We start from the raw sequence: 18242 nt of genomic DNA on the forward strand, positions 1-18242 counted from the left end.
CCAATCTCTTTGTGATTTTTTTTCCCCTTCTTTTCCTCCCCTCCCACTCCCCTCCACCTCGCTGAAATGAACACTTTACCAGGCCGGAAACATTTAATCGTCTCCTTTTGAAAAAATTAATTGAAACTTCTCCACTAGTTACCTTTTGTGTTAGTACTTAATGCAATTTTTTAAGAAAGAAGGGGAGGAGGAGGAGGAGGATGGGCTAGAATATTTAATTTTTAAATGTCCCTGTTGGCTTAAAAACAAAAGACATCAGAGATTTTTCTCACTAAGATCAGGGAATATATTGTCAAGCGTTTACCCAGTTTTAAACTTTATGATTTTTGTAGTTATAACTGTTATCACAAAGAATGGGGCAAGTAATGTTGCAAGTTTTTTTAATGAGAAAAAAATTTCCTCTACTGCATAAGTAACACCCAAAACCACTAATATTTCACTACCCATTTTCTAGCTTAAATACGACATAAATTATGTTTTATTTTCATTTACATGGAATACTCTATATTTGGTCCCCTTAAATTGTAGCCTTCTCTTCCTTCTTGCTATTTTGGTTGAGTTATTCCTTCCCCTGCGAAGTTACTAAGGAGGTGATGATGATGGTGTCGGAGCAGGGGAGGGGGCAGTGGGAGCAACTGGGAATAATTCTTCATTACTGAAAGCTGTGATTTATTTTAGCCTAATTGTAAAGTTACTGCAAATTGCTCAAAAGCTTTTTAAAGATCCCAGTGATTAGATTTTGGGGGGGGGGGGGTAGTACACCGGCAAGAAGGGGGCAGCTAAAAGGGGAAATAACACCTCTAATCCTGCTTCTGGTAAATAGGCTGCCAGCTTTTAAAATGAGTTTCCTTTCTATTAGTCAGAATATTATGCTAAGCCTTAAGCATTAGTTTTTTTATGTTGCCATAGCAGCCCTATTCCTGCAGGGTGGTGACCTGCGATGATTACAGTACAAAGCTTATAGGGTCTTGAAACCCCCTTTGAAGATGAAAAGTCTTTGATGGTTTATATTTATGCAAATCTCTTAGATATGATTTACCCAACTGAGACTGAATGGAGAGATGATTAAAATTCCCTTTTCCTTTGATATCTATTAATGGCCGAATATTCCTTAAATTTAAAATGGATATATATGTTTTCATCTTTATTTACAAAAATATCTTTATCATACCTGTGTGCTTTTTTTTTATCTCCCCACATCTTATTAGATCTAGATAGACATAATAGATTTACAATTTAGAGTGTGGTGGGTTTTTTCCTTTTGAAGGGGGGGAGATCCGTGCAACAGCTTTTGTATGTTTCCAGATGGTAGATTTTGGAATTTGGGCTACCCCACTGGCAGCACAGAGCTAGCTGTGAACTGGTCTCATGGAAAAAATTGGCGAGCTTTGGTCTTCAAAGAATTAAACTTCCTTTTTAAGGTCTTCCTAGGTAAGCTAAAAAATTATGAAGAAAAGCCTTCTGAACAAAGGATAATGGCGCTATAATGAATAATATGGATTCCACGTAGAGGCGGCTGCACATTACACTGATGTCAGTGCTGGGTCTGAAACAAAAACAGAATGGCAAGGCGAGCAGCCTTCACTGTTTGCGGGGCCTACCACTTGCATTTAAAAGTGGGGGCAAGAGGTCTTAAGTAAATATGTTTTCAAGGAAAGCATTTAAACTCCAGAATCTCTCCTTCCACTTCTAACTCCTAGCCCTCAAATTGCCCCTTTAGGAAAAAAAATTATAATGCTTGAGGTTTTACTGTTTAGCTTAGTGGGAACTTTGTTACCTTCTTTTCTTCGGTCTTTCCTCCTGTTTGTTTTTTGTTTTGGGGGTCTTTAAAAATTCTTTTGTGTGGACCAAAGAGGCTGGGGTATGACTTCCTCAGGTCAAAGACTAAAATACCACTTCTTTGTCTACATTTCACTGATTGTACATTTTTTCCCCCACTAATCACCTATGACACTTTTGATTTTTAGTTTTCAGACAAATTTTCATTCTACTTAAAAGGGCGAAAACTTGAACAACCAATGAATTTAATCCCTTTTGTGGAAACTGCAATGGGTTTGCTCAATTTTAAGGTAAGAAAATCATAATGTGGCTAATAAGTTAGTATTTTCTTTATTACCTAAAGAGAACTTTTGTTTTCAATTTTAACATCTACTTAAAATATTTTTCTAGGAAGATTTCTAGGCAGAGTAAACCTTGAGCACCATTTGTTGTCTGTAATAATCCAAAACTAGGTTGTGAGCATAGAAAACAAAGAAATTGCTAAGTAGTAAGGAAAGACTTCCTGGTCCTAAACATTTAAATGAAATATTTATATATTCCTAGCAATCATTTTAATTAAATAATAATTATGTAAATATGTGCTTTGAATTATTACATTTATAGATTAAATGTACATGAAAATTTATTTTGTCACCTTTATGAATTAACTTTCAATTATTCTTTTGTAACAACTGCCTTTATTGGGAAATTTTCTGGCCTCTCTGTAGCAACATTGTCCATAATGTCTAGTAGATAAGATTGCTATTCATACGTTATTATACACCAATAATTTGTAGTAAATTATTTCAATTTGCCACATTAGAATATAAAATATTTCCTAATACACATTAAGGAAGATTGGCTGAGCCAAGTGTTTCCCAGCATTGTACGGTTGCATTAGACAATGTGCCTTAACAAACTCACAGCTAGCTTGTTTTTCTCCTTTATCAGTGATCATTTCAATTGTTTTCCAAAATATCCCTCGCATTCCACTTGACTTGTGAACGTCAATGTAGCTCCCCATCTCAGAAGGCAGGAGAGAAGAAATCCCTAAAAACAAAGAGAAAAGATAGTTGAACTGTACAGGAGAGAGAATGTGTGAGCAGACGCTCCGAGAGGAAACTTTGAGACCTACTGGACCATGCAGGAGGGGCAGAGTGCAAATGTTTGGGGAGCTGCTTCAAGCCTCATGATCAGCGTGTTTACACCACTAACCACACATTCTTCCAGCCCACCCTAAATTCTGAGAATGTAATCAAAGCATATCCCTTAGATGCAGCTTGATTCATACAATGATTCAATTTTAAGCACTGTTTTGCCATTTTATTCCATAATGTACTTTGAAGCACTTCCAACCCCTGAAATTAATCAACAGGGTTCTCCTGGTGTCTCCTGTCTTCCCACCCACATATATTAGCATGCTGCATCTCCACATGTGTGGATTCACATTCTGTCTACAGCAAACGTTATCCATCTTTATTTTCACACAGAAACGTCGAAGTTGCTTATTAATACATCTGGGACAACTTGTTGCATTTTTATTTTCCCCTCTAGAGTTGTAGATTTTTGTATTGTCTGTGTTTAATCCTGAGACCATTTACTAAGAAATCTTGATCCTAATGCAAATAATCCAATTAGTTTGATTTAAAAATTCTTTCCTTTTCTCCTGTGGTTTTATGTGTATTGTTTGAGAGTCTCTTAAAGCAAAAACAAATTTTGGAAAAATAGAAATAACATAATCAAAATGAGTTAACTCAAAATTTCTCTAGAAATTAGATGAACTACAATTTGAACGTTATAACTGTATTAATAACTGTAATAATATAATCCATTAAGCAAAGAAAATATATACAACATACTTATCTTGGATAATATTAAATACTTTTGGAAAGGAGTGAATTTGGGCTATTTAGGACTGCTTTCAGCCAAACTGTGTTAAGAGTTGCATCTTTCGGTTACCAAAATGCACCGTGCTGCTTCTCTCGAAATCAAGCATCTCTGTGAGTTTCGCTTCTGTTCTGCTCTCTTCCAGGCAGTGTGTGAAGAAGCGCTAAAGACGGGACCTCAAGTGGGTCTTTTTCTAGACGCAGTTGTTTTTGGAGGAGAAGACTTTCGAGCCAGCATAGGTGTCAAAGATATTTCTCTCTGTCTCTCATCCTCTCTGTATATATGTGTGTATATTTTTTCTTTGCCCCTTCACGAATGGACATTTACATGATAATATATATTTGCCAACCATGAAAATGGTTTTTCTGCTGAATGGCAACACGTCCTGATAATTTAGGGCACCTCATAGCTGTCCTTCTTCCAGAGCACTCCCTTATTAGTTCTGTTTATTTATAAAATAACTCATAAAAAGCCTGTTGCAGCCTCAAGAATATATGACATCTGCTTTGTTCATAGTAAGTACTTTGTGTGAACAACCTCTCCGTTGCTTAAATACTTTGTTTTCACATCAGTCTGAAGGCTGTCTAGGGTTCTAACACAAATTTAAGACAATTTCACATTTGCTGTAATGAATCGTTTTCTACCTTAAATGGAGTATGTAAATATTATTTAATAGATCTTGAATTCCTCCTCAAACATATTTTAGAACTCTTCTTCTTATTAAATATTTATTGAGATAGTATGCTCGCTTCCACTGATCTTCCCCATCCCTTGGGCACTGTGCCTCTGGTCTGGGTACGTGTATAACTAGAGGCTGTGAGTGCATCTAGACTAGAGGCCAAGGCCACGAAGCATTTTCAGAACCACAGTCCCAAAGACCTGACGACAGGAGCTTTCCCTGAGCAGTGTCATGGCCCAAATATAAACAGTGACATTCCCTCCCTCCCCCCACCCCGGGTGACAGAAGGGAATTTATTTTAATACTAGTCTTTCCAGGAGACTTTTGTGTATCCAATAGTTCACTGGACACTTTCAGCCTCTCTCGGAATGAGTGCCTTCCATTTCCCCAAGTTCTCCATCCAAACCCTGAAGCAGAAGTATTCGGCCCAGAACCTCAGTTATGACAGGGCACTGCAACCACAACACACGACAAAATCCTGTGCTCAGTGAGGGAAGTTAACCATTTCCTCACACAGCTGCTTGGCCACCTTTTGTGATGCTGTCTTTGGACTGACACTTTCTGAGCGATCCCAAGAAGGAAGAAACATACCAGGAGTCCTTTGTGACCTACCAAGTCATTTGAGATTCTCTCTCCTGAGATGGGGGAGGGGCCTCGTCTTAGTGCACTCACAAGTAATCATACTGGGAGATGCTTTGCAAGATAAACAGACACAGATGAGATTCCACTCTGCCTCCACGTATCCCTCTCTTCCTTTAGATTTGAGTCATCATTTTGCTAGGGAGCAATTCCCAGAAGGTCATAGATGTCTTTACAAACTGAGTTTTTATAATAGATGTCTGGGTTCGGTTTGCAAAGTTAACATCTGCTTTTTCTGTCAACATCCCATTTTCAGGTGCAACAAGTAGTAAAGAAACCCAAGATATTCTCTATGCCCGACAAAAGATTATTGTCGTAGCAAAGGCCTTTGGCCTGCAAGCCATCGATCTGGTGTACATTGACTTTCGAGATGGAGAGGGGCTTCTCAGGCAGTCGAAAGAAGGAGCTGCAATGGGATTTACTGGTATGATTCTTGATAGTACCTTAGAAAGCAATGTCTGGGTTAGCAAACATTCCAAAAAATAGCAATTTAACCAGAAATTAGTGTTTCTCATGTAGCCAGGTGTCTCATACATGTATTTCACTATTTGAAACGTGAAAAAACCATCCAGGGCAAGAACTTGCCAGACAAATTGTCATGTTTCTCTTTGGCTCTGCAAGTCAAAAACCAAATGATTCATTTTATTTTCTCTTTATATGAGTTACCTTTTTTTTCCCTGCCCTCTTAAGTGTTTTATCGCCGTTTTTGCTGACCTAAGGTGAGAGATGAGACTATTACAGAAATGTGTTTGAGTGAATTACCATAAGAATTTGGGTTACTGGACAGAAGAAAAATTTCCTCAAATGTTCAAAATATTAATTCATTTCTGAAGAAAAATTTTGGTGCTATTTTGATTTTTTTTTTTAACTCATAGCTAGTTTTCTATTTTTCTGCCACTGCTACCACAACCCTCCTTTCTCTCCCCTGTACCTGGAGACACCTACGGGCATTGGCTGGCACTAAGGTCAGCGGGTCCCTCGCAGCCTGGTCCTGGAGCGCAGGCGGAGGTCTATTGATTGGGGTGCCTGATCTCTCAGATCTCCAGGAGTCTGGGGAGCAACCGAAAATTGTGTTTTTGCAACAGAACTCTATTTTTTGAATAACCACAATAGGATTCTACACACAAACACACACGCACACAACTGTGGATAAAAAACACCATAAGCTCTTTTGTTCTTATTTGCTCTTCCGCTGCAAGTTCTAAGACTATCATTATCAGAAATGTACCCACATAATAAGGGAAAGAGACAAGCATCCATGCTCTCCCTTTTGTAAATATTTTTGAAATGTGTCTGGTTAGGGTTTACTGAAAGAAACATTTCATAAAGTGACCTTAAATGTAAAAGATACCTGAATGGATGGTGGTTTAACTCAAAATAAAATGAAAAGACTTAAGAAACAATTTTATGTGTTACATTAGAATTAATTAAAGCTCTACATTTGATTTTGTGTTTTTAACAAAGTTAAAATGTGATCCACATTTGTTTAATAAATAAATGTGATCTCTTATAGAGAAATATTTTTTAATCATCTGATCTATTGATAAATATTTAATAGTGAAAGAGTCCGATACCCCATCCCTGGGGTTGTCCTTGTCTCTGTGGCCTGTCAAACCTGCGTCTTTCCAAAGACCAGTTAGGACATGGCCCAAATGGAAGAGTTGGAGAAAAACTCCATGAAATCTATCTAATGGAGCCTGATGTTGTTGGTTTAAAATGTGTGGCGTTCACTGCCAAGCAGCCAGATGTTGCTCTGAAATGGGCACCAATTCAATAAAAAATTGAAAACAGTGAATTGACATGGGCCTCTGTCACCATCATTCAGTATAACCTGGGTGTCCTCAGCTTCCTCTGGGGTAAATGTTTGCTGCAGGACATATAAGTGAGTTTACGAGTTTCTCCAAGAACAGGACTGAATCAAATTGGTCCCTAATTCAATCGCAGAAGACAAGTTATTTCAAATCAGATTTAAGTTTCTAGACTGTGCCCAACTCAGCATGAGGAGCTTATGGGCTTGGCACTATTGTTTCTCAACAACAGGGAGTGTTAAGTCACAAAAAAAATGGAAGCAGGAGGAGAATGGGGAGGCACGGAGGGTAAAGTGCCTGTTAGATATTCAAGGAAAGGAGTCAGTAAAGTAGGTGAGCTAAACTTCATAACCGTTTTGCAATTTTTAGAAAGAGTCTTGGTTGTCCAAATTATGTTTCTACATACCAATAAAAGGTAACTAGTCTGATAATAAAATATAAGATTATTTGTAGTATTTTAAAATAATAAATGCTTTAATGAGTATTTTAGACCACTCATGACCTGCTTGTCCTAATTACCTGTCATCTAATTGCCATACCTTGGGCTTTGCACAAGAAGGGAAGAAAGGAAGGAGAGGAGGGGGAGGAAGGAAGCGAGGGAGGGAGGGATACACACTCTATCTGAAGCAGGTGGTTGGTTGAAAAGTTTAAAATCTGATGAAAGTATTGTGTTATCCATAACACTGATAAGGAACACTCAGTCTGTGCTATATGGATTTTCTGTCCTTTTAAAAATTATACATTTTTAAATGAGTTGTATTTTTTTTTTGTTAGTCATGCATCAAACAGTAGGTTATAGTTTCTTTTCTGCAGTCATTATTTCACGGAGGCACAATCCATGCAAATTGATTTTAAATCAAATGCTTTGGCTGTGTAAATGGCTATTAGCTTTAGGAATTATTTTTATAAAAAGAAACCAAAAATAAATCTTGGAATAAAGCTTTAACAGCTGACTTAGTCATCACAGTTACCCCAGTACTGCATGCTGAGAAGAAAGATTATAAATATGAAGCACTATAGGTTTTCTTCTTTTCTGCAGTCTTTTGTAGAAGACAAAAATGACACCATCATACAGTTACCTAAAAGACTTGACAGGTATTGATTTAAAGCACGATATATCAAGTGGTACTGTAAAAAGGATTTCATGGTCATAAATTTTAATGTCTTCCAATTTTGCACCCTCTCAGTAACTTGTCAATAACAACTCTTCTGTATAAAATATTTGCTTTGCTCCCACATAGCATTAAAGTCTGATGTTCGGTTGTTAGCATATATAATATTCAACAAAAGATGACTTCACATATGGATGCTCATAAGTTTCTAAAGTCTAACACGTCTTAAAATTAGCCTCATTACCAAAATATGGGTACTTGCAAGCCATCAGTAGTTTCGTAGTATTTTAAGTAGTTTATGTTTTGCTCCTCAAATTATAGTGTCTGTACCAAGAAGTTCCCATGAAATCTGGCTTCTTACATATCAGTATATATTATGTACATAAATTATAAAATTCAGAACAATTAGTACAAAATGACTACCAGAACTGACATCCTTTAGTAATAATATTCTAACAACTATTAGATTACTTAAATATAATTTCAATACCTATTATTGAAAACAGCTCTCATTTGTCATCACTCATGTTATTTGTTTTCAGAAATTATTCCTCAAATAATTTAACGTATCTTTATTTATATAGAGTTTTAACGTTTTATTAGAATGCTGACAGAGAAGAATGAAATAGCAATGTGAGGGTGTTTTAATTATGCCACTGTAAGAAAAGATATTGCTATATTTATTCACGTAAACTCTTTTTCATGAAATACTAAAAAAAGTATATTTTTACAAACATTGTTCTTTTTGCTATTTGATAGAATTATGACAGTAATAGGAATTGACCTTTTTTAAAACATCAAGGCTATAATTTGTACTGACTAAATGTTAAAACAACTATTTCAAAAGCAAAGCAAATTGATTTACCAACAATAATATTTAGCAGAGTAAATTATCATTGTGTACATTCATTTTTAAAGAACGAAATATTGATAATTTTATCATGTAATAATATAGAATCTCATCATTATTATAACATTAAATTATGTTGCATTTTATTAATGACCTGATTAGATTCCACTCTTCCCTGACTGGTAAATGGTTTTTTTAAATGACTGCATGATCTCATAGAATTCTCTGACTCTTATCTTTGTATAATGTTTTTATTTAAGATCTTTAAACTTCAGAAAGAAGCATAAAGCTTTTTTAAAGCTATTATTATAAAGATAAGATTTATTCTGGTGTGTCTAAGTATCTATATAAGAGGGAAATAGCCAATTTTCAGTCTATAAGAAAAAAGGGAAAATCTGTTTATGTTTTTGCCTAGAGAAACTTTCTGTAGTTTTTATTTAAACATTTTTAAATGGAGTAATCTAGAGACCAGTGTGTTCAAATCTGCCTTCTACTTTTACTGTACTGAATAAAATTTTTTCATTGAAATCCAATTTTGTATTAGTGGTTAGAAATGGCACCCTATATTCATCTAAAAGAAAGAAAATTAAACACATTATTATAAGACACTAATTGATATTAGTATAGTTGTAACGTCTGCTTCTGTAAGCTTTACAAAAACCAACAGACCACTTCTAAAAGAAATCATGGAAGGTGAGATAATGGTACAAATTAAAAGACAACTTATAAAATTTGAGAGCATTAACATAGAATTTTTTTCTACTTTAACTCAAAGTAATCACTCTAATTTGCAGGCATTGTCCTTTCAAGTTCCAGCCAAAGCAGTTCTTCAATGAGTTGCCTGGTCAATCCACCTGTAACTAAAAATGAGAGATTATCTGCACTAAGGTGGCGTTTCTATAGGATCAGAAACACAATTACTCCCATTGTCGTATTTGTTCTCATGTGGCATTCTGGAAAAGCCTGCCCGATTGAGGTTATTTTCTTTTTAAAAAGTTCTAAAATAATTAGTTATTTCACATACAGTCTGTGAGGCATTCGGAAGCCTCGCGTGGTTGAGACATTTTGTTTGAACATCCGTTTGTTGTTTCGTGTTTCCGGTGTTACTAATCTTCTTGCAGGTAAGCAGGTGATACACCCTAACCAAATTGCAGTGGTCCACGAGCAGTTCTCTCCTTCCCCTGAAAAAATTAAGTGGGCTGAAGAACTGATTGCTGCCTTTAAAGAACATCAACAATTAGGAAAGGTAAACGTTTTGTTAATGCCTTGGGTGAAACTGGTGTTTAAAATACTGTCGGGTAGAATGAAAAAAAAAAAAACATTGAGTGGTTTTTAAAAACTTACTGTATTTTTGAAAGGAGACTATGTTTATGGTTGAGGGGACAACAGTCATCAGTGAGAAATTCACTTAAAGTATATTTGCCCTTCCGTATTCCTAAATATTTCACTAACTAGCTTTCACGTCTCTCGTTTTATTCTTTTCATAAACTATATTGGCAGGCTTTGAGAAAATAGAAGAAATCTGTTTAGTTTTTCTCTATAGACTCCGATGCAGCATTCATATGAAAATAATTTTAGATCAAAGTGAGAACAAGTTGTAATGAAATAAACACAGTTTGATCAAATGGCTCTTGTGGAGAGAAGAAATAAATTTCAAGTTATTTTAATTTCGGGGTAGAAAAAGTACAGAAATCTCCTCCGGTTTAGTCATTTAAGAGTGGGAGGTTGTATATGTGTTTGTACCAATTTCTGGACCTGAGATTTGGATAGAATGGAAAGCAAATTAACACTGGAGTACGGTTGTTCCTAATTTAGTGCATCATTGAGCCTCGCGTTTCCTGCTCTGTGGGTTTCTGCTATGTAAATATTGCAGTGGTGATGCGCAATCTGTCTCCACTTTGTGCCAGTAACACTTAAATTAGGTGTCGCCTGAAGGAAGATTTTATGCTAGTTGCAGCATTGTCAGTTAATTATCTTAAAGGTTATTTGCAATAATACCGTTTGCCTCTTTTTAAGAGGATGGGGGGGAAAAGTTGCATTTATAAATCTACCCAAGAGGTAATATCTGAAGTCGGCCTTGTTACTTACATAAGGTGTGAAGTTTTGATACCTGTCATGCAAAAAGTACTTAGGGGAGAAAGAACGTTGAAACATTATTAAGGTTCTAAATTTCCCCTACAAAAAAAAAAAAAAAAAAAAAAAGAACTGGTTTTCAGTGGTGAACTGGTGACATCGATGTGAGAAGTGTTGCTTGCAGTTTTCCCTGGCAGGAAAAACACCTGAAAAGCCCAGGACTTGGGAAAGTAGGTAACACTATTAAATGGGTCACTCCCTTTCTCTCACCATAGATACCTGCCTTCAGCTGTATACCACACATGCATGCTCACCCTCACACACATGCATGCTCATCTTTCCACAAATTTCTGCTGAAAATCAAAAGGCAGAATATGTGATATTGGAAACATCCCATTTAGGCTTATACCACTTTCAGGATAAACAGCATCCTTTCATTTCAAATCCGTAGTGGTCATCAGAAAAATGTTGCAGTTCATAGAAAAATATTTTTAGGTTGATATTGTGTTTTATGTCCATTTCTATGTCTTGATGCAAAAATCCAGATCCTCCATGAATAAACATAGATATTTACTTAGGGAGAAGAGCCATGTACTTTTTCATTCATACGTGCAACTAACCCCTAACCATCCCCTCCCCTCTCCTGCATGCTTGCCTCTGCACACTCACTGAATGTTCTACACCTCTTTGTACACCTTGTGACACCTGAGGATATGCATGTGATAAATACTTCCTACTGAGATAATAAACTGAGGCAGGATGTGAACCATCAAGGCAGACTAAGCAGAGCTCCTGTCCAGGCCAACACTGCCTCCATGAAACATGGACGCTAGGTTCCGCATCGGATAACATCAAAGGATGCCACTTGGCATTGTAAGCAGCTAGGGGTATGGGAGAGGTTACCCTAAATTTCAGTAGCCAGCAAACAAATTCAAACTAGAAACACAGTCTTTTACTGGCATTTAAGTTCTTGAATGAAGGAAAAAACGACACATTTCCATTGTATCTTGAAAGTATTGTTCCCTGGGAAAATTATCTCAAAGTGTCCCTGCCTTTTGATGATGGCAACTTAAATGTTAAATTCTGAACTGTTTTTTTTTTTTTTTTAATAGGAAATGCTTTCTTATTGGGGCATAAGCTTTCACAACAGTGTGGCAGGACAGCTTTTCTTAACACAGAACCATAGAAATTAGAGCAGAAGGCAGACTAAGCATTAGGTCATTTCTTTCCTGCCCCATTCGTGTAGGTTTGTTTCCTACAGCAAATTCTCCTGGTGCTTTGTCCAGCAAGGTTTAAATGATTCAAGTAATGGGGCTTCCAGTGGGGACATATGGTTATTTTATCCAGTTCGCATGTTTCTTTCACTTTGCCTATAAATTGGCTGGTCACAAAAATTGGGTCTGCAGGTAGGTGACTCTGGGTCTTGAGGGGTCTTGGGGTTTCAATAATGTGGGTTCTGTTTGTAAAGATTTAGTATAAATAGGTTGCTCAGTTGTATAAAGTATCGCTTCCAACAAACATCTAATCTGTTTTATTTCAAATATGAATCACTGATGAAAACATACACCCTCGGATACTTTGTCCAAAGCACAGGTGACTCTGTCAATGATGGGAGACTCATGGTTTGTGTCCTGGTGAGACACTTATAAATTTCTAAAAGGTCTTTTTTTCCCCTCTGATGAAAATTTCATTCAAGTAATGTTTTGAAGTAGAAGTGGCCCAAGAAGGCAAAATTATATATCGTTGCTTTTCTCTACTTCTTGCTCCCACTTTTTCAAATTACATTCTGCTCTAAGACCAAGGGAATAGCTGAAGTTCACAGTTAATGCTGGGTCATTTGTGTTTTCTATAGTAGTAATTATTGTAATTATTTTTCAAGAATAAAAGTTCTACCTTTTCTTCCTGTTCTCTCCAAATAACGAAATTCATGGGAATACTTAGATCATGAGTAGACAAATTATTGGGGTTCCATCTTTGGTATCACAGGAATTTTGTTTTGTTTTAATTAGAAGTTCTACTAAAATAAAGTTTGATGCCCTTAGTTTAATGTCAGCTGAAAAATACTTTACATTAAGAAATAATAAACAACTCATGTAACCTGTCACTGTTTGGCAGGTAATGATACTTGTTTCAGGAAACTAAAGATATTTACAAGCTAAAGAATTTTCCTGGCATAACAGTCCCCACTATAAGAATTAGGCCATAGATTGACAATAGGAACTTGAGGTCATCTTCTCTTATTAAAATATGTTGGAAAAAGTTTAAAAATTCTACATATTCTATGTTCTTATTTTAATTCCCATAAGCCAAAATATTTCTAATTTAGCTGCCACCAATTGTGAGGTATATATCCCCAATATTAAACTTGATTCTTTCTTCCATCCTTCCAGAAAAATATCTTTTGAAATGCAACCTGCATGTCATTAATTATTTCAGCTTTGAATTATTTTGTAAAATACTTTAGCCAGGAAAAATCATTTCCATGTGATTTGTTTTACATTTATAGAGAATTTTCTTAAAAGTTAATTTTATTTTTTCGTAGTAATGGTGATTCCAGTATTTGAAAATTCTCCATTAGGAGCTGAATTTAGTATTGCTATTAAAAAATATGATTTTAACAGTTCTTTTTCTTATCAACTATGAATTGTATATAGTATGAAAATTGGATAATTGAAATGAAAACATCTCAAGCAAATAATTAGTTAATATCAGTTGATATCAATGGAAATATAATTTGTATATAAATGAATACATATAAGATACATATTTATACAATATATATACATTCATGTATATACGATACTGTGTATTTCTTCATGCCTATATTATAAACTCAGTGCTAAATTTTTTTCTCTTTCCATATTCATCACTTCTTGGGCAAAAATGACAGCTAAGGGAAATAGGTTTTTTTTAAATGATCGATAATTCCAGGAAATCTTAATATAAGAATTTACCATTTCTTTCCAAATGGAGACTGTAACAGAAAATGTGAAAGAATAGCAAAATGTAACACACGATAGATTTTTAAAGGTACTTTGCTAGAATATTCAAATTTCTGCAGTATCTGGCTACAAATATGGCTTTGCTTCATTTTCCGTTTTCTAAGCACTCTATTTTATTCATATCATCGCTATAAGTGGTTTATTTGGTTTTGGAAGGATCGTTTAACTTTTCAATATTTTTCATTTATTACAGCTTCATAAGCCAGCTAAAAACCAAGGAAGGGCAAGTGTTCATCTTTAACATCTAGGTTCAATTAACAATTATAAAGGTCAAAAACAAGGTCACTACCTGACATAGCAACTGTGAACATCACCCATAACTGAAACATTTGAATTTCGCTCATGAGAGACCAATAATTCAAATTCATAAGTTTACATCAACAAGTAAATCCTCTACTGGAATATGAAATTAGGCACTTATATCTTAATAAAGAAAGAAAAAAGAAACTAAGGGGTTTTTTTCCTCATGTAAGTCTTTTCATCTAGAAAATTACAAAGAATAATACCTCCCCCCACACACAATATTGAAAGCAAATTATTTTCATAGGTATCTGATTGCAGCTCACACACCTTTCATTTGTGTTTCCAAGTGCAGGGTTTTACAAAAGAAATACTGTTTGGTCCAGATGGCCTTCTAGAAGGCTCCCTGAGAGAACTCAGAAGTCTCTCTAGCCAAAAATATTGTTTCCGCTTATTCAAGTGCCAGAAATCCCACTGCCACTCTTTCACGCAGATCAAATAAACCATCTAAAGATTTGGTTGTTGTCTTTGTCAGCTGAAAGGGTTGATTCCACTAATAGACAACAATGTGCCCTCCACACCCGTGCGTCCCACCACCCACAGCCTTCTCCCCCTTTATTTGTAAGCAGGAATACTAAAATCATAACCAAGGGATTTCTAGTGAAAATGAAAGATGAAGGGACATAACTCTACTTTTGAGATTCTTGGTTATTGCATTTCTCCCTTTATTTCCTTGTTTATTTAATATTTTTAGAACTATATGCCATAATTTTGACTTTAAAAAGTCAAATTCTTAGAAAAGCTGAGAGTCTGCCAATGATGACTTTAAGGTTGATTTGATTAACAATATATTGCAGATTTCCAAACATTTAAAGCGAAGGTGATACAATTCTAGTGCTAGTCATATCCTATTTCACATAGTTTTAGTGGCAAATGGCTGGTTTAGTATTAAGTGATAAGAGATTTCGTATGTGAGTTAAATCTGATAATTTTTAAAGTTGTTTGCTTGGTCCTTAATTTATAACACATTCTTAAGGATATTTTATCCAAAATAATTCTATTCTGCTCCGTATTTTTTAGGATTTTTTTTTGCTCAATTTTAATTAAAAAATGTAATTCTTTAAGTTGGATGAAATCTCAGAAATCTTCTAGTTAAATCCTTTCAGTTTACAGCTTAATACACCAAGACCCAACAAGGGTTTGGAAGTTGCCTGAGGTCACTCACAGCCAAGGTGGTGACAGAGCTGGGACCAGAATTCAGGGCTCCCTTTGTAAATAAAGGCATGAACATAGTTAGCATAAATGTGGTTTCAGTTGAGTCACAATGAATCCCCACGCTAATGACCAAAACTGGATAGAGCCTTCAAAGTACTCAGTCACAAACAAAATGTGAATTTGGTTAGTTCAGATCAGTATCTTTTTCTTAGTCATACGCTTTTTTTTTTCTTCATACCAGAAGCGATGAGGAAAGAGCACAGAGTATCCCTGTACCTTCCCAACCTTCCCAGCTAATAATCCCACATTGCGCCCTCCTTCTCAGTTCTGTCCCGCACTTGTCCACTCGCCCTGCCCCAGAAAGGCTTCTTGGCACTGATCGCTGCAAACCCCATTCTGTTTTATTAGTCATCATTCCTTCAATCTCCCAAGGTCGACTGGAAGCTCTCAGAGCTAGACTGGGAGCCTTTGGCAAAGAGGCCATATGTAGCCCCGAGCTTGGTTTCATCTCGCTCAAAGGACAGCTTCCCAAAGTCCTGTGCTCAGTTACACCTGTGGTTGCACAGACACACCATGGCTTTCAATGTCAACAATAGCAAGAGCCAAATAAAGGCCGTGAAAGGATGGATTTAGTCCTTGGACACCTGTCTCTCTTTCTTCCTCTTACAGTATTTCTCCCTTAGTCTGTACGGTCTGTATGTGTGTTTCTATGTATGTCTTTCCTGTTCCTCCCTCATTTTCCTTTCCATCAACTCTTTTTGGTTTCCTCTTTTTATCTCTCTCTCTCGTTCTCACCACCTCAGCTCCACACCCCACCACCATCCCTTGCCTTCTCTCCTTTAGCTGATTATAACACAGAAGTTTAGAGCATTCTTTTAATTTTTTTGTTCTTATTAAAGAATTTTGTAATTCTTTTTTATATTAAAAGCAGACAAATAGATTTTTTATTTTATTAAAAAATTTAAATCAAGAGTTTCTATAATTCTCTATTTATTTTTGCCATTTTAGGTTAGTGGACCTCAAAGGAAAAATAGGGGGGGATTTCTCACCACTACCCTGGAGAGTAAGAATTCTCTCTGCCCGATCGCATACCTCCCTACAGCACCTTGGACAAAAATAGGTACACGATAGACATTTAGTAAATACTGCTTAGCTAACTGGCTTCCAAATTTCTGATGCGCTAAAAAGGTATTACTTGACGTACTTTTAACAGTATATATGATACTGACCTTTGGTTCCTTTCTAGAAAAATTGAAAGAAAAATTTTTCACCACTTGTTTCATCAGTTATTGTTCATCAGTTATATTTTAGTAAATCTTTTAAAGTTAAAGTGGCTTCTATTAATATTAATTCACTTAGATCTGTTTTCCAAAGAACGAATAAGCCTACAGTGTATAAAATAGGCAAAGTTTAGCACTATTGGTCTTTGCAAGCTGCTTTAAAATGGCCTTCATTCTCTGCTTTTCTCGTAACCAATACCAGCTTAAATTTGACATAAAGTAAGTTAAATAAAAATATTTACACATTTATCTCATTATTAAAAATTTAAAATCTTTTATAACAAGATTTGTAGTTTCAAAAAATCTGAGATAGAGGTGATAGTTACAGAACGCTGTAAAATTACTCTATGTAAAAATCAACAAATTATATGCTTAACCGGTGAATTTTATGATATGCAAATTATACCTTAATAAAGCTATTTTAAAAACTGAGAAAATTAAGCACAACATCCAGTTTGCTAGCAAATGTGAAAACTCCTTTAGATTACAATACATACTTATAAATCGAATTGTTTCATCTCAGTAGATAGCTTTCCACATAGCATACTTGGCCTGATTTTTCAATTTCTTTATCAAAAGATATTTAAAATAAAGACTTGTTTGTTCCTGTCTGATCATTCTGCCTAAATAATTTTAAAGATAAATCTTGCTGCCTGTATTTTGTGGGCTCTGGGAAGAATTTTAAAAACAGAAGGCCCCTTTGGTCTCCCCTATCTGTTTGTGGAGTAAGGATAGCTCTGGTCCACCGAGCCCCTCCATCTGGGCAAGCAGACAGCTCAGGACTGGTCACATATTAAGGTAATTGACCCAAACATTCACCCCAGCTCTCCTCCCGACTGTTTAGTCACCTCCACCTTCCCTGCCAAATTCACCTCCCAAACCTTCTAATGCTTGTTTTTTTCTCTTCCAACTTCCTAACGCTGTTAGTAAAGTCCCAAATTAATCTTACCAATGTATAGTCTGTGAGCGTTTCTCTGTAGAGCTAAATGATTTCTTGCTTCCTTTTTAAAAAGCAAAATGTTAATGATGTCAATTCATTTTACATCCACTCAATTTCCACATTTCAAGGAATTTCCTCCTTTTTACCAATGCATCAGGCCATTTGTCTTTGCTGGAACTCTTCTTTTCCTGCTCACCATCTGCTGAAAACTTTGTCCTTCGGTTTTACTTCCTCCTCCAGCGTAAGCAATGCTCCCAATTTCAGGTGACCTGCACTTGATCAGTATCTTCTCCAGCTGATATTGTAAGGTTTTAGATTCTTTTAAATGTATTTGTTTTCAAATGCTGATGCTATGTCAAATATATTGCACCCCTGAGTCTAGTTTCGTAAAGGGGATGATTCAATCTGGGATTTCTAAGTTTAGAAGGGACAGGAAGCGATAGGCATGAGTCAGCCTCTGCTCATTGCATCTTCAAGAAGGTTGACGTCTCCCAGAACCCTTAAAGCTACTCTGGAATCACAAAATCCTGTTATAACTCAAATGCTCTGCTTCTCACTGGGCTTTTCCATGATCAATGGAATTAAATAATCTCCGGCTAATAACAGCTGTAGCAGGAATAGCAGCAATAGTGGTCGCAGTGATCGTGGTGAGAGCATTGGGAATGGTAGTGGTAGCAATCTCAAATGGGACATGGTCACAGCAGTGGTGACAGTAACGGCAGTGGTGGTAGCAGTTGCAGTTCCCATGTACTGTTATGT

At 36.0% G+C, this 18242-nt stretch overlaps 1 protein-coding gene and 1 long non-coding RNA gene across 11 annotated transcripts in view; one reads left to right on the forward strand and one right to left on the reverse strand.

Moving 5' to 3' along the window:
• The window catches only part of CLYBL (citramalyl-CoA lyase), a 228349-nt gene that overhangs the window by 192142 nt on the left and 17965 nt on the right, over positions 1 to 18242 (forward strand). For 4 of the 10 annotated variants that reach the window (XM_014839208.3, XM_070520099.1, XM_044779755.2 and 1 more), the window contains exons 4-7: positions 1968 to 2069; positions 3791 to 3884; positions 5220 to 5387; positions 9855 to 9979. In XM_014839208.3, the coding sequence (XP_014694694.1) occupies positions 1968 to 2069; positions 3791 to 3884; positions 5220 to 5387; positions 9855 to 9979 (489 nt within the window). Of the gene's footprint in view, positions 1 to 1967; positions 2070 to 3790; positions 3885 to 5219; positions 5388 to 9854; positions 9980 to 16271; positions 16384 to 18242 lie in introns of all 10 variants that reach the window. The other 6 variants (XM_070520098.1, XM_014839201.3, XM_044779751.2 and 3 more) reach the window with 3 other exon arrangements.
• The window catches only part of LOC139046519 (uncharacterized), a 78227-nt gene continuing 60349 nt past the window's right edge, over positions 365 to 18242 (reverse strand). The window contains exons 2-3 of the long non-coding RNA XR_011506641.1: positions 5909 to 6013; positions 365 to 2808 (exon numbers count right to left, since the gene is read on the reverse strand). This is a non-coding gene — a long non-coding RNA (uncharacterized lncRNA). The remainder of the gene's footprint in view (positions 2809 to 5908; positions 6014 to 18242) is intronic.

Source organism: Equus asinus, chromosome 11, assembly GCF_041296235.1.
Source record: "Equus asinus isolate D_3611 breed Donkey chromosome 11, EquAss-T2T_v2, whole genome shotgun sequence".
Classification (NCBI taxonomy): Eukaryota; Metazoa; Chordata; class Mammalia; order Perissodactyla; family Equidae; genus Equus; species Equus asinus.